This window comes from Orycteropus afer, unplaced genomic scaffold, assembly GCF_000298275.1.
Source record: "Orycteropus afer afer isolate SDZICR_OR568_19922 unplaced genomic scaffold, OryAfe1.0 scaffold00196, whole genome shotgun sequence".
In the NCBI taxonomy this organism is placed as follows: domain Eukaryota; kingdom Metazoa; phylum Chordata; class Mammalia; order Tubulidentata; family Orycteropodidae; genus Orycteropus; species Orycteropus afer.
Genome location: NW_006921783.1, coordinates 5,476,617 through 5,491,953, shown reverse-complemented (window position 1 = coordinate 5,491,953; position 15,337 = coordinate 5,476,617). Strand labels below are relative to the sequence as shown.

General features: G+C 38.9%; 1 protein-coding gene across 1 annotated transcript in view; it reads right to left on the bottom strand.

Moving 5' to 3' along the window:
* The window catches only part of TADA2A (transcriptional adaptor 2A), a 91,057-nt gene that overhangs the window by 33,227 nt on the left and 42,493 nt on the right, over positions 1 to 15,337 (bottom strand). Inside the window, exons 5-7 of the mRNA XM_042781921.1 lie at positions 11,131 to 11,288; positions 9,425 to 9,513; positions 7,688 to 7,760 (exon numbers count right to left, since the gene is read on the bottom strand). Coding sequence (XP_042637855.1) covers positions 7,688 to 7,760; positions 9,425 to 9,513; positions 11,131 to 11,288 — 320 coding nt within the window. The remainder of the gene's footprint in view (positions 1 to 7,687; positions 7,761 to 9,424; positions 9,514 to 11,130; positions 11,289 to 15,337) is intronic.

The following is a 15,337-nucleotide window of genomic DNA, read 5'->3' as shown; positions in this document are numbered from 1 at the left end:
AGTCACCCTTTGGGCCTGTAACTGAACTCATTCTGTGGCTTTCAGCCCAACAACAGACAAGCCTATCAATTATACCAGGTAGGTACACTCCTTAGAACAATCAACCATGGGAAATCAGAAGGGCAGCATTTGTGCAGGGAGATATCTCAGAGGGCAGGAATGCACAGGAATGAACGAGACAGGGGAGAGGTAACCACAGGGCGGAAGTGGGAAGAGAGCTGTTACATTGCAGGGATTGCAATCAATGTCAAGAAACAAAATGTGTATGAACTGTTGAATGGAAAACAAACTTGCCCTATAAATTTTCACCCAAATCACACCACGCTTACTAGTCTGATAGACTGGTGGAACCCCCAAAACCACATCCCTCTGTCACTCTTCAGGCCTAGAACTGAACTCACCCACGTGGTTCAAATTTCAGGCAAACAAAAAAGAGGCCTATGGTATGAACAATACCAGGAGGGAACAGTAGCACTCCTTAGAGCAACCAATCATAGGAGATCCAAAGGGCAGCATCTGCCCAGGGATAAAGCTCAGAAGGCAGGAACGAATAGGAAAGAAGGACAAATGGAAATGAACCATAGGGCAGATGTGGGAAGAGTGCTGTTATATTGTGGGGATTGCATTCAATGTCATGAAATAAAACACGTATGAACAGTTGAATAGAAAACCAATTTGCTCTGTAAACTGTTACTCAAATCACAGTAAAAATTTTTAAAACAAGAAAAGATTTAAGGCAATGGTTTTCAAGTTTTTTATTTAGGTAGAAGACTCTTTCTACAAATGAAATCATTCTTGATTTATAGGGTTGTTCCATATAAAAGTTCAGATATCCAAGAATGACCTCCCAATGTTTTACAACACAGTTTCTGGGATTATGATGATGGAGTCACATTTTATATCACCATCTGGTGGAAGAGATGGGTAGAAAGAGAGACGACAGGATGTGTTTCAGACATGCAATATAACCAAATTCAGGTTTTATAGCATACTCTGTGTTTCTTAAGAAAGAAGAGGAATTAGGAAGTCAATGTAGTTCAAGGCAAAAAGAAAAGCAACTGTCATAATAATTAAAATACAGTAAATACTTACCATGTTCCAGGCTCTTTACATGTCTTATCTCATTTATCTGACAACAGTAAGATGTGTTTATCACTCAAATCACAATAAAAAAAAATGAGTTTAATAGAAAATACATGCCTTGAAATCCAATGAGAATTAAGTTAATTTCGATAAACCATTTCTATAATTTTTTAAGACAGTACTTTACTGTTGTTTCCTGAGATTTTATAAGGATTTAATTAAAAAAAAAAAAAGAAAAGGAAAGGAAAAAAAACTACTGAGACTGTTAAAAAAAAAAAAAAGAAAAAAGAAAACAACCTATAAATAAATACTGCTGATATTTTACAGCTTAATCATTTCAGTAGTTTAAACTTGTATGACTGGCTCTAGAGAACAAAGGGAAGAAAAGAAACACACAGAAGCAACTGGGAGGAGAACTGGAATTCTCCCAGAGAAAAATTCATATTTGAAGCTACCTCTTTTCTTCATAAGCACATTCAGATAGAGCAACTGATTACAAGATCTAAGCTGCATGAATAACCCAGGGAGGGCCAGAGCACAGCAGGCGGAATGGAAATGAGAAGGCAGATCCTGCAGGAACGCGAATCCTCAGTTCACAGTCTACTTAAAGCAACTGGAGACTCCAGTACAAGCTGGCAAACAAAGAACCAGGGATTATTAAAAACAAACAAACCAAAGACACCCATGACCTATCCACTGATGCAAGATCTCTGATATCTCGGCTTTGGGGAAAGAATAGTCTCCTGCAATTACACTGAGGAGTGATAATAAAATTCCCAAAAGGCTGTCCTTAAAATATTTCAAGAAGTGGGCAGAAGTCAGAGGCAGCTCCTTCCCACTGCAATGTATTTCTAACATTGTTCAAAATAGCTGGCAACATGTTTCTGTTTTCCTGACAGAAGGCACTTACTGCTTGCTTGGCAAGAAAACCAACTCACAGGACTTAACTGCAGAGAGACCAATGAAAATCCCTATCACAACCAAACAAGCACAAACCTGTGACTCAGGTATTCCCCAGAAGCAAAGCTTCTTTAAAGTCATTTATCCACTAAGCTTTTGACTAAGATGCACACAGTTTAACCATGTGACCTAATATTTAAAGTCACCAACAAGGACACCTTAGGCAAGTGACTTAACTTCTTTGTGTATTTCCCAAGTGTAAAATGGGAAAATATATATCCATTCCTACTTTTCAGAAATGTGATGTGGCTATAGAAGATAAAAAAGTGAAGCCTCACGAAAGAAAAACAGCAACACAAATTCAAAGTTATACAGGCAGTAAGTGTACCACAGTGTTAAGAGTACAGACTAGAGAGGCCTCTGCCCTTCTTGGCTGTACGACGTCAGCCAAGTTACCTGACCTTCCATACTTCTATTTCTTCATCTGTAAAATGGGGAGACCCACCTCACAAGGTTATGTGAGGACTAAATGAGTTCAGCAGTATATAAGGCTTTGAATGGTACTAGCACATAGTAAGTGCTTAAGTATTAGCTATTGTAATTATGTATTTTTCTAAAATGAGCTATACATAAAATGATGCTACCAACAGGTAAGTGCACACAGACATGAGGACGGACCTCTGTTTTAACCATTAAAGGATCAAAAAGCTGATAGTATGATAGAAAAAAAGGTGGGGGGAAGGGAGAACACATGTATGGCCAAGAAATCTTACTGAACTTAGCTGTCCACATAGAGGGAGAGTAAACTACTCTGATGAGCATCCCTGAGAAGTGTGGAAAGCACAGACCCAGCATGCTGGAGTTCCAATGCCTCTTGCTTGCCCGGTTACAGGACAGCAATGTTTAAAAGATGCCCTACTTATGGTTTCAGAATGCTGAAAAATTCAGGAAAGAGGAGTCCATAAAACCATATAGGAGACATTTTCCCAAATGAAAGTGACGGGGAAAGAGATGTCAGCAAGAGGGGAACTACACTAAACATCAGCACTGAGGTCCCAGAAAATACCATGAGACCATAGGGTTTTAAAGGATCTTTTTAGAAGAGAAGTTAATGAGTCTTCTGCATCTTTCTCTCTCTCTGAATCAATAATGTGTTTTCTATTTGGTAATAACATATCTGACAAGGGACTTATCTCTAGAATTTATAGAACATTTCAACACCTCAATAACAAAAAGACAAACAATCCAATTAAAAAATGGGCAGAAGACATGAATAGACACTTCACCAAGGAGGATATTCAAGCGGCCAACAAACATATGAAGAAATGCTCACGATCATTAGCTATTAGAGAGATGCAAATCAAAACAACAATGAGATACCATCTTGCTCCAGCACTAGTAGCAAAGTTCAACAAGACAGAAAATAACAAATGCTGGCGAGGTTGTGGAGAGATTGGGACTCTCACACACTGCTGGTGGGACTGTAAAATGGTACAATCATTGTGGAAAGCAGTATGGCGATTCCTTCAAAAGCTGGAATTAGAAATACCATTTGACCCAGCCATCCCACTACTAGGTATATACCCTAGAGAAGTGAGAGACATGACAAGAACAGATATATGCACGCCGATGTTCATCGCAGCACTATTTACAATAGCTAAAACATGGAAACAACCTAGATGTCCATCAGCTGAGGAATGGATAACCAAACTATGGTACATACACACAATGGAATACTATGCAACGCTAAAGAATAATGTAGAATCTGCAAAACATCGCATAACGTGGATGAACTTGGAGGATATTATGCTGAGTGAAAAAAGTCAGTCACAAAAGGACAAATATTGTATAAGTCCGTTATTGTAAAAGTTAAGGAAAGGTTTATTTATTAGAGGAAATTTTCTTTGTTGGTTACCAGGGGTGGGAGGGGAGGGGAGGGAATGCTGTTAGATAGATAGTGATAAATATTGATTTGGGTGAAGAGAAGGGCAATGTACCAAATGGGAGTGACCAATATGGCACCATTGAGGATGAGAAAGACATAGAGAGGTACATGGGAAGTACAGACAACAAATATGAACCCTTTTGCATATACAGTACTGAGTGGTCAGTGAAGGCAAACAGGGGTATATGGACGGATAGATAGGTGGGCAGGCTAAACAATTAGGTATGTCTAAATGGGGAGTGTATCCAAGATCATATATAGGGTTGGCAGACAATGGGCCTATAAGTTTATGTGAGTGATCAGAATTCCCAGGTGTATAGTAGAGCTGACAAGGGGCAAGGTTATGGTCATTGCTTGGTCACAGCCAGCTACCCAGAGGGACCGAGTAGTTGATCCTGTGGGCTTGGGACCATAGTCGCAGGGGACATCAAGTTCAATTGGCATAACATACTATACAAAACATTGTTCCACCTCCTACTTTGGCGAGTAGCGACTGGGATCTTAAAAGCTAGCAAGCTGCCATCTAGATGCAACAATGGGTGTCTCCTCGTCAAGAAGAAAGAAGAAAACCAAATGAATGGAAACAATCAGTCCTAGCGACTGGTACACCATCTGATCTGCAACCTATACAACTATGAGACCAGAAGAACTAGATGGTGCCCGGCTACCACTGTCATCCGCTTGGAAGGGATGTACGAGATCCTGCATAGAGATGGAGAACAATGTGGAACAAAACTCAAAATCATTTGGAGGCAAAATAAAAAAGAAGGTGGGGACCAGGTTTGCTGGTCCAATAGAGCCTGGTGAAACCACTGAGACTATGGCCCCTAGCTGCCCTTCAGGTCTGGGATTGAACCCACACCTGTGGTTTCCAGCCAAACAAAGTACAGGCACGTGAGTTAAACATTTACCTCAAGTAGACACACACCCTGGAGAGAACAATCATGGGAGAAGGAAGGGCTGCTTATGCACAGGGAGACAGCTCAGGGCGCAGAAGAGTATGGAGGGATGGACACTGGGAGGAGGTAACTATGGGGAGGAAGTGGGAGGGGAGCTGCTGCATTGTAAATGTTGGTCAATGACATGAGACAAAGTATATGTGAACTGCTGTATGAAAAGTGAATTTACTCTGTAAATCTTCACCCAAATCAAAATAAAATTTAAAAAAAAAAAAAATGTGTTTTCTCAATATGAACAGGTACCACTGAGATTCCTGAACTTCCTTATTTTCTTCCCAGACACTGCTTAATTTGCAATGTCCTTTCAGGAACCATTCTGAAAACCTTTGGTAGGGCTGGAATGCAATTAATTATCCCTCCATTATATCCCTAGCTCCTATAATGGGTCATTCAAGCCAATTTTATTACACAAATTCCACAAATCAAAGCAAAAATCTTTTGTATGGCTGAGGAAAGGGCTTGGTGGCATCAACTATCTTCCAGATATCCTGGGACTGAATATAAAAGCCAGACAAACAGTTTGCTTCCTTCAAGTAGTTATAAATGAGAGAACATAGAAGGAATGTTGTTAATGCTCAGTAATACTGAGTATAATGGTATAATGGAATAGTAGTAACATCAATCTGAATTATGTATCACCTTTCATTGGAGACATTCATACTCTTTGAGTAATTAGTGTCACCCCTTCTTTACTGGCAAGGGACACAAAGGAACAGTGAGCTAGACACCAAGAACTTGCTCAAGATTACAGAGTGACTCAGAAGCAAGCTCAAGGTAGAATTAGTGTCCTGATTCCCACAAAACCTCTGCCTCTCTCTCTTTTCCAGGTGTGCTTAGAAAGCTTTTTCTCATTTCTTCCTGAGCCATCTTCCACTCCCAGTTCCCTTCACTGAGTGTGCTGGGAGAGACTGTTTGGGAGAGGAGTTATAAAACTCAGAGCATCCCTTTGTGGCACCAGCAAAGTCATTTCTTTGGTCTCCTGTGCTGCCAAACCTTTTTAAAATGTTACCGTCTTTGGAAAGGCACCTATCTAAATATCTTACTATTCACCAGTGGGCAGGGAGAGAGAGGAGACATGCATTATTATTTACAATCTGTTCAAGTTTCTTTTGTATAAGGATTAATAGCTAATGCTTTAGTCCTAATTCAAATGAAAATTGATGATTTATAAGGATGCAGAATTGTAGGAAGAAAAAGCACAAATAGCTAAATATGTGCTACAGAACTGAAATGCCAACTGAAAAAGATCACTAATTGCCTCTGATTATTCCTTCAGTCCCCACTTAATTACAGAAAGGATCACAAATGCACCAGAAGAAAATCGCAAACCTTGCTGACACAAAGAATGGAGAGTGAAATTAAAAATCAATCATTACTACAGTTGTCTTATTAATGTCAAAATGTAAGCATGAAGACCCTGGATTAGGGCCCAGAGAAGTGATTCACCAAGTCAGACATAGTTAAGCCATTATTGACATTAGAGATTTTGACTTTCAAAAGTTCAGTATTTTTGAATAGAACCTAAAAGGATATTTATGAAGCTGTCCTTTTTGCATGTGGAAGACTGGTGTTTTGGACAAGGAAGATATAAGCCAGGAGATGATATAATTTAACTAAAGCTGATGTGTATGAAGAGAAATCTTGAATGGCAATCTGCACAGTGTCTTCAAGGGAACAGAAAAGGTGACAAAAGACAATAACATGAGTCATTGGGGTTGAAGAGACTGACATGGAAAACTGCACAAATACAATGGATCTAGTGAACACTAAAGTAGTATGCTTTCAAGCTTTCCTCTTTTAGTTCAATCTGCGTCACTCTGACTTTCCATAAAAGTTGTGTGGGAGAAAAGAGGAGGAATAGAATTAAGAAAAAAAAAAAAGCTCAGGAAATATGTAGAGAAAAATTCTGAAGATAAAATTTTTATGAAGAGTCTCTCTTGGTCCTAGAGCTGGTATAACAAATACCTAGGCAGCACTTCTATGGAGAGAAGAATCAAGTTTCCCTTCCAGTGACAAGAGCACTAGTTAATACAAAATGAAAATTTGTTTTTTAATTCAACTTGGCTTTTTACCGGTTTTTCCTGTCTGGGATACGGATTTGAGAGAAACAGCGAAGATGCTGTTTGGGAAATATAGGATCCAAAAGAGCATTATTCACCTACTACATCTTGCTCAATTCTGGATTGAAATGAAATAGAAGACTGAGGACTATTTAAAACATGTAGTTCATTCAACGGACAGAAGGGAAAGAAAGAGACTCAATGAAAGTCTAACTGCCCACTTTTAAGAGGGCTAATCTGAGAATTCAGAAGTCTTATAAATTCAGTAGTTCTAAGAAACAAGATATTACCAATCTTGGTCTTAAAATCTTTGAAAAAGTACCATTCTAGTTCTGTTATGGGAAATTTAGGGTGATAACTTACAGTGAACATCTAGTACTAGCAGATGCCACTGAAGTCCCCAGGTCTTCACAGTGATTCTCTTCATTCTAAGGAGGAAATGAGGGCCATTTAACCAATTACCCAGGTGTAGACTTAATCTCAAATGAAAGACCACAGAGTCCGAGGGCTGGAGTATTCCCAACTACCATTATATACCAACATTCTTATTATCACCACAATTAACCTTTCTCAATGTGGCCAAAATCCAGCAACAGGACAAGTTCAGCAACTCAACCACTAGGTTTTGAGTTCCTTGAAGGCAGAGGATAGGTTTTATTTTTCCTTATATCCCTAGCACACAATACAATGTCTACCACATAGTTTAAATGCAATAATGTTTTGCTAAAATAAGATGTTACCATGTAAAATGTCTGAGTCATCTTCAACAAAATCGATGTCTCTCAAATCCCACTCTGCGTAATTGTCAAACTCCTGTTTGGGAAAAAAAAAAATCAGAACCCCCAAACCCATTAACTTTAATTAATGTCTTAGAGTAGTCATAAAATAGAAGCAAATAGAAAATAAATAAGCAAATACTGGATTAAAAGTAGTGAATGACAAAAGGAGGAATAGAACAGAATTTCAAATTCTCACGGAATCCAGACTTTCTGAAACCATAGAGACTAGATGAACTCTCAAAGCTATTGCCCTGAGTTAATCTTTAAACTTTAAACCAAAAATATTCCCTGAAATCTTCATAAAAGCAAACAATAATTTAGCTTAACTAGCAAACAATGTCTGCCTTGAACATTATGCTCTTTTCAGATCTATCTACATGGGATCAAATTACAAACAACAACTGGAAAGATTGGATAGGAACCTTACAGGGCAATTTATGTTAATGGAAAGAACAACTCAAAGAAGGAGGGTAAGAAAGGTTGTACAACTTGAAGACTGTAACCAATATCACTGATTGGTACATGTAGAAACTGCTAAACTGGTGTATGTTTTGCTGTATATATTCTCAACAATGAAAAAACTAAAAAATTATTTTAAAAAAAAATAGTGAATGGGGTAAAAGGCCAGGATACTTTGCAAATAATAGGAAGTCATGGGAAAAATATTAGATATTTTGAGGCAGTAGTGACAGTAAAACTTAGAATAGTAATGAATTCAAGAATAAAGCCAAATCTATTGTTCTAAAAATTAACAGTAGTCTGTTCATTCCTAAGAAAACCTAACTTTGACCAGGCCTTCAATTATTTTAGGAAGGAGAAATGTCTGCATTAATCATATACGTTTTACTATGTTTTGATAGATCTGTTCATCATATTCTATTCAATGAGTTACAGTTTGCAGGGGTGGTGTCTATGGGGCAGCCCTACAATGTCATCTGCCATGAACAAAATGCTAACTAGGTGAGGCTGGCAAAATTGTTTGTAGATTATTAATAAACTGTCAAGTTACCTCTAGGAGTGCTATGCTGTGGGTAAAACAAATCAAGGGACTTGTGAGCACATCCACACAGTTTCAATTCTGTGACTAGATGAGGAACATGTGATTTTTATAAACATTCGCCATTCCTTATATCTTTGTGGATACAGGGGTTTGCAGGGGTCAGCAAACTATGGTCCATAGGCTAAATACAGCCCACAGCTTGTTTCTATAAATTAAGTTTTATTGGAAAACAGGCACACTCATTTGTTTATCTACTATCTATGGCTACTTTTACACCATAATGGTGAACTTCAGTTTTAACAGAGATTGTATGGCCTGCAAAATCTAAAATATTTACTATCTGGCCTTGTATAGAAAAAGTCTGCCAACCTCTGATACAATACAAGAACCCTTAAACCCCTGAGGTGTGGAGTGAAAACCAGACTGCAGAAATCTCGTACCTACTAAAGAAGAAGGGGCCAACACTAATGCCACTCGAGAAACAGATTCTTGGTTTCAAGAACTTTCATTGTTCCACACGTAAAATGTTTACACATGAAAAAAGGCCCTCAAATAGAAGAAAATGTGGTTGCCTAAGGCCCTACAAATTACATCACCTTGAAAATCTCCTTTCAGTAGTACGGAGCCTATGGATAAGAGGTATGAGCCTTGCCATAAACAAGCATCTTGTGCTCATGCTAAATGCAAGTTTCTCCTACCTCAATGAAGTCTGCTCGGGCTGGCATGTATCCTGCCATGTCCTGAGAAAGCAGGGAGTCAAAGGTAGGCCGGGGAGGGTCATCGGTAGCTAGAAGAATGTAGAATTTTTCTTAGCTACTTAATAAAATATTAGTATGAAAAAGTGACATAGAGATAGTCTTCATCTACACCCTGAAGTATTTTTGTTTGGTGATAGAAAATGTCTCTGAGAATTATTAAAATTCAAAAGATTTTTACAAAGGGCAACGTAAAAGAGATTATAGGAATACAGATTGATTTCTTAAAAAAAGAAAAGACTTAAGGAATTCTTTAAATAAGTATGGGGACCTTATCTCTGATTTTTACTTCCTTAACATGAAAGGGATTGTGGGGCTGGCGCGGGATCGGGCAGTGTTTCGTTCTGCTGTGCATGGGGTTGCTATGAGTCAGAAACAACTCGACGGCACTTAACAACAACAACAACATGAAAGGAGGGAGCCCTGGTGGTACAACAGTTAAGTGCTTGACTGCTAACAAAAGGGTTGGCAGTTTGAACCCACCCAGTAGTTTCATGGGAAAAAGACCTGGTGATCCACTTCAATAAAAATTATAATCAAGAAAATCCTATGGGGCAGTTCTACTCTGTCACATGGGGTCTCTATGAGTCAGAATCAACAACTATACCCAATAATAACAACATGAAAGGAAGCCTAAGATCTTTACTTCTAATATTACAGAACCAAAGTATTTACCCTATCTTCTCCAGCTCCCTTACCCACTTAGGGCCAATTTCAATTTATAACTTTTATCCAACTGAAAAGCAAAAAACACTGGAATTGACTCCCAGCTTTAGCATCCACAAGTCCTATGACCTTGTGTGAATGATTTAACCTTCTGAACCTCAGTTTCCTCATGTATAAAATGAGGAGAGCACTTGCTCTGCGGTGCTCTGAGGAACAAAGGGTCAATGGATATGGGAGCAAAGTGCAAACTAACATCTTAAGTGCTATGAAAATAAAGGGTATCATGAGGCTTTAAATTAGTCACCTCTAAAACTGTTTCTAGAGACTATGAGGAAAGGGATGAGGGAGGAGGAAACATTCATATCTTATTACTTATGCTCTGGGAGTCATTCAGGAAAGGTATCATTTATAATTCATCATGGTTTTCATTATGTTTTATTCAAAGTTCCATGAGTTCCGAAGCCAAGCGATTAGGAGGAAAAATAAGTTTGTCATTACTGCCACAAGCAAGTAAACAACACAACAAATTGCTTCTTGGACTTAACACTGGGGTGATTAGTAATTACTGATTAATAATTACTGGGTTCTCTTAAGTAACTAATATCTATGACCACAAACTCTCCAGAGGGATTGCAAAAAGGCTCATACTTATAACAGCATGAGAAGGTTAGCCCTTTGTGGACATCTCATTATATAGACGCAAGCATTAAAGTTAACTGATATATTTAAGGGACTCAAGAGTGGGACTCAGAACTACACATTGGCTCCAGGTACCCTGATGTCTAATATAGAACTCTGATTCCTAGGTTACATTTCCCATCCTGCCATATTATGGGTCTGACTCTCAATAACTATCATGCCAATTTCTCCTATCTTCCATAAGCTTTCCAACTGTCCAACACTTCAAACCACTGTTTATCTGCTTCTGAGACAGGACTGAAAGATGAGTTAAGTATCCCGTACCAAAATAGGGAGGTACTTACAGTGAAATGGAATGGCTGTGTCAGCAGTTTTTGCCTCCTCTGCTTGCTTCAGGTTTAGCAAGGTAGATGCAAACAGGGGGTTATTGATGAAATGCTTCATATAGTGCTTCTCACACTCCTCCTTGGTCTTGGTACACATTTGATTGGCTACATCCTGCCTAGAGAAGGAGTACGGGAAAAAGAAAGAAGGAAACAGTGCTTTCATTTATGTACAATGCTAAAGCATGGTTTGTCCTTTCCATATGTTTGGAGTCTGATACCTCTAAACTAGTATCATGAAGACATCAATAGAACAATGAGAAAAATATAAGCCTGGTATTAATGTAATCTGACATTTCAAATCCTGCTATTCCAAGATACAGAAATGGTATTTTAAAAGTTCCCTTTTCCACCAAAAGAAAGAAAAATCACTAGAAAATGTGTAAATTTCTCTGTGAGCTAATTTGTAGAGAAAGAATTGCTATAAATATGAAACTACTTCAGAACGCTAAAAATATACATATAGTTTTATATTTGCACAGTGTTTTATAGTTTACAAAACATTTCACGTGAACAAACATCTCTTTATTGGAGCTATTGCCAGATTCTGAACTAGAAACATTCACAACATAAATTTAAGTTAATCCTAGTACTACTAACTCAGTGGTATATTATTACTATATCAATTTAATAACAACAAAAAATGAAGCCCCCAAAAATTAAAAAGTGTGTTCTAGACCCCAAAGCTAATATGTGACAGTCAGAATCTGTACTCAACACCTATTACTCCTAGCCCCGATGATGGAGAGGTAGAGGTGAAATCCCTCAAAGTCCCCACCTCATCCTCTCTCTTAGATAGTATTCTGTCTATCCTCCTCCAAGGCATAACTATGCTCTGTTTTATGTATTTCAACCATGCGTATATATATTTTGATTCCCCTAATAGACTATAAGGGCTAGATCCATCTCTTAATTCTTAGTTATAGGCCCCCTCACCACCCAGCTTAGTGCCTTACTCAAATCGAGTAGAAAGGCAACAAATAATCATTTATATGGTCTGCTACGAGGGAAGAGGAGCAGGAAGACTAGTCCATTTTGGAGAGTTAGAATGTTAAGCAATAAATAAAAATCTAGGCCACAGATGACTAGCAAGCTCTTCACTTTTTCTCCTTTCTTCAGTACTTCCCACAGTATACAGTATCTTATGTTAAATAAATGCTGAATGAATGAATATAAGCAAAATGTAAATGGAACTCAGGTCTCCTACTCTAGGGCCCTGAACACAAGGGAAAAAACCTGATTTTTTTTTTAATTTGGGTGAAGATTTACAGAGCAAATTCACTTTTCATACAGCAGTTCACATTACTTTGTCTCATGTCATTGAACAGTTTACCACAATGCAACAGCTCCCCTCCCACTTCCTCCCCATAATTACCTCCTCCCAGTGTCCAGCCCTCCATACTCTCCTCCCCCTGTGCTGTCTCCCTGGGCATAAGCAGCCCTTCCTTCTCCTATGATTGTTCTCTCCAGGGTGTGTGTCTACTTGAGGTAAATGTTTAACTCACATGCCTGTACATTGTTTGGCTGGAAACCACAGTTGTGGGTTCAATTCCAGACCTGAAGGGCAGCTAGGGGCCAGTCTCAGTGGTTACACCAGGCTCTATTGGACCAGCAAACCTGGTCTTCACCTTCTTCTTCTTTTTTTTTTCCCTCCAAATGATTTTGAGTTTTGTTCCACATTGTTCTCCCTCTCTATTCAGGATCTCCTACACAGATCCCCTTCCAAGTGGATGACAGTGGTAGCCGGGCACCATCTAGTTCTTCTGGTCTCAAAGTTGCATAGGTTGCAAACTGGATGGTGTACCAGTCGCTAGCACTGATTGTTTCCATTTATTTTGATTTTCTTCTTTCTTCTTTGCTCTTGACGAGGAGAGACCCATCATTGCATCTAGATGGCAGCTTGCTAGCTTTTAAGATCCCAGTCGCTACTCGCCAAAGTAGGAGGTGGAACAATGTTTTGTATAGTATGTTATGCCAACTGAGCTTGATGTCCCCTGCGACTATGGTCCCAAGCCCGCAGGTTCAACTACTCTGTCACTCTGGGTAGCTGGCTGTGACCAAACAGTGACCACAACCTTGCCCCTTGTCAGCTCTACTATACACCTGGGAATTCTGATCATTCACATAAATTTATAGGACCATTGTCTGCCAACCCTATATATGATCTTGGATACACTCCCCATTTAGACATACCTAATTGTTTAGCCTGTCTACCTATCTATCCATCCATATACCCATGTTTGCCTTCACTGACAACTCAGTACTGTATATGCAAAAGGGTTCATATTTGTTGTCTGTATTTCCCACGTACCTCTCTATGTCTTTCTCATCCTCAATGCTGCCATATTGATCACTCAACTTTGGTACATTGCCCTTCTCTTCACCCAACTCAATATTTATTTCTATCTATCTAACAGCGTTCCCTCCCCGTCCCTCCCACCCCTGGTAACCAACAAAGAAAATTTCCTTCAATAAAAACCTGATATATTTTGATTAATTAAGGAAAAATTATACATACTCGGACATGAGAACAGGGAGGATCTAGTTAAGGTCATGTTAACTCCTCAAGCTTCAAACCCACCACTCATCTGTCTGGTTGCTGTACTGTGGTGGCTTGTGTGTTGTTGTCACACTGGAAGTTATGCTACTGGCTTTTCAACTACTAGCAGGGTCACCTATGGCAGACAGGTCTCAGTGGAGCTTCTAGACTAAGACAGACTGGAAGAAGAACATGGCTGTCCACTTCTGAAAAACTGGCCACTGAAAACTTTATGAATAGCAGTGCAACGCTGTCTGATACAGAGCTGCAAGAGGAGCTCCTCAGATTGGAAAGCATTCAAGATATGACTGGGGAAAAGCTGCCACCTCAAAGTACAGACCACCTCAATGACATGGATGGAGTAAAGCTTTCAGGAGGTTCATTTGCTGATATGGCATGAATCAAAACGAGAAGAAATAGCTGCAACACCCATTAGTGATTGAAATGTAGAATGTACAAAGAAAGAATCTAGGAAAACTAGAAGTGGTAAAAACTGAAATGGAACACATAAAGATTGATAACCTCAGCATCAGTGAGCTGAAATGAACTAGTACTGACCATTCTGCATCGGACAATCTTATGATCTATGCTGGGAATGACAAATTGAAGAAGAATGAGCGGCATTCATTATAAAAAATTACCTTTTTTAAGACCTATCCAGAAGTACCATGCTATCAGTGATGGGATAACATCCATACCCACAAAAGAAAGATCAGTTAATACAACTATTATTCAAATTTACACACCAATGACTATAGCCAAAATCGAAGAAATTGAAGACTTTTACCAAACATGCAGTATTTTGATCACATATGCACTAAGATGCATTGATAATTAACAGCCATTGGAATGCTACGGTTGAAAACAAAGACAGACAGGTAGCTGGAAAATATGGCCTTAGTAAGAGAAATGACACCGGAGATCACATGACAGAATTTTGCAAGACCAACAACTTCCTCATTGCAAATACCTTTTTTCAACAACATATACAGCGACTATACATGTGGAACTCATCATATGAAATACATAGATATCAAATCGACAGCATTTGTGGAAAGAGGCATTAGAGAAGCTGAGTATCATCAGTCAGAACAAGGCCAGGAGCTGACTGTGAAACAGACCATCAATTGCTCGTATACAAGTTCAAGTTGAAGTCCAAAACCCTGAGTATATCCTATCTGAATTTAGAGACCATTTCAAGAACAGATTTGACACAATGAACACCAATGACTGAACTGTGGATGACATCAAGAACATCATACATGAACAATGCAAAAGGTCATTAAAAAGACAGGGAAGAAGTAAAAGTCCAAAATGGATGTCAGAAGAGACCCTGAAGCATGCTCTTGAACACAGAATAACTACAGCAAATGAAAAAATGATGAAATAAAAGAGCTGAACAAAAGATTTCAAAGTCTGGCTCAAGAAGATGAAGTAAAGAATTATAGAAAGGCGGGGCAAGATGGCGGACTAGGCAGAAGGATTGCACAGACCCTCTTCAACAAAGAAAAGGGAAACCAATTAACACAGACAAAGAAGATAATCTTGGACCCCTGAGCCTTGAAGGAAAGGATGCAGAATTGGACTAAACCACAACTAGCAGAAGAATTTGCGTGAAAATACCAAAAA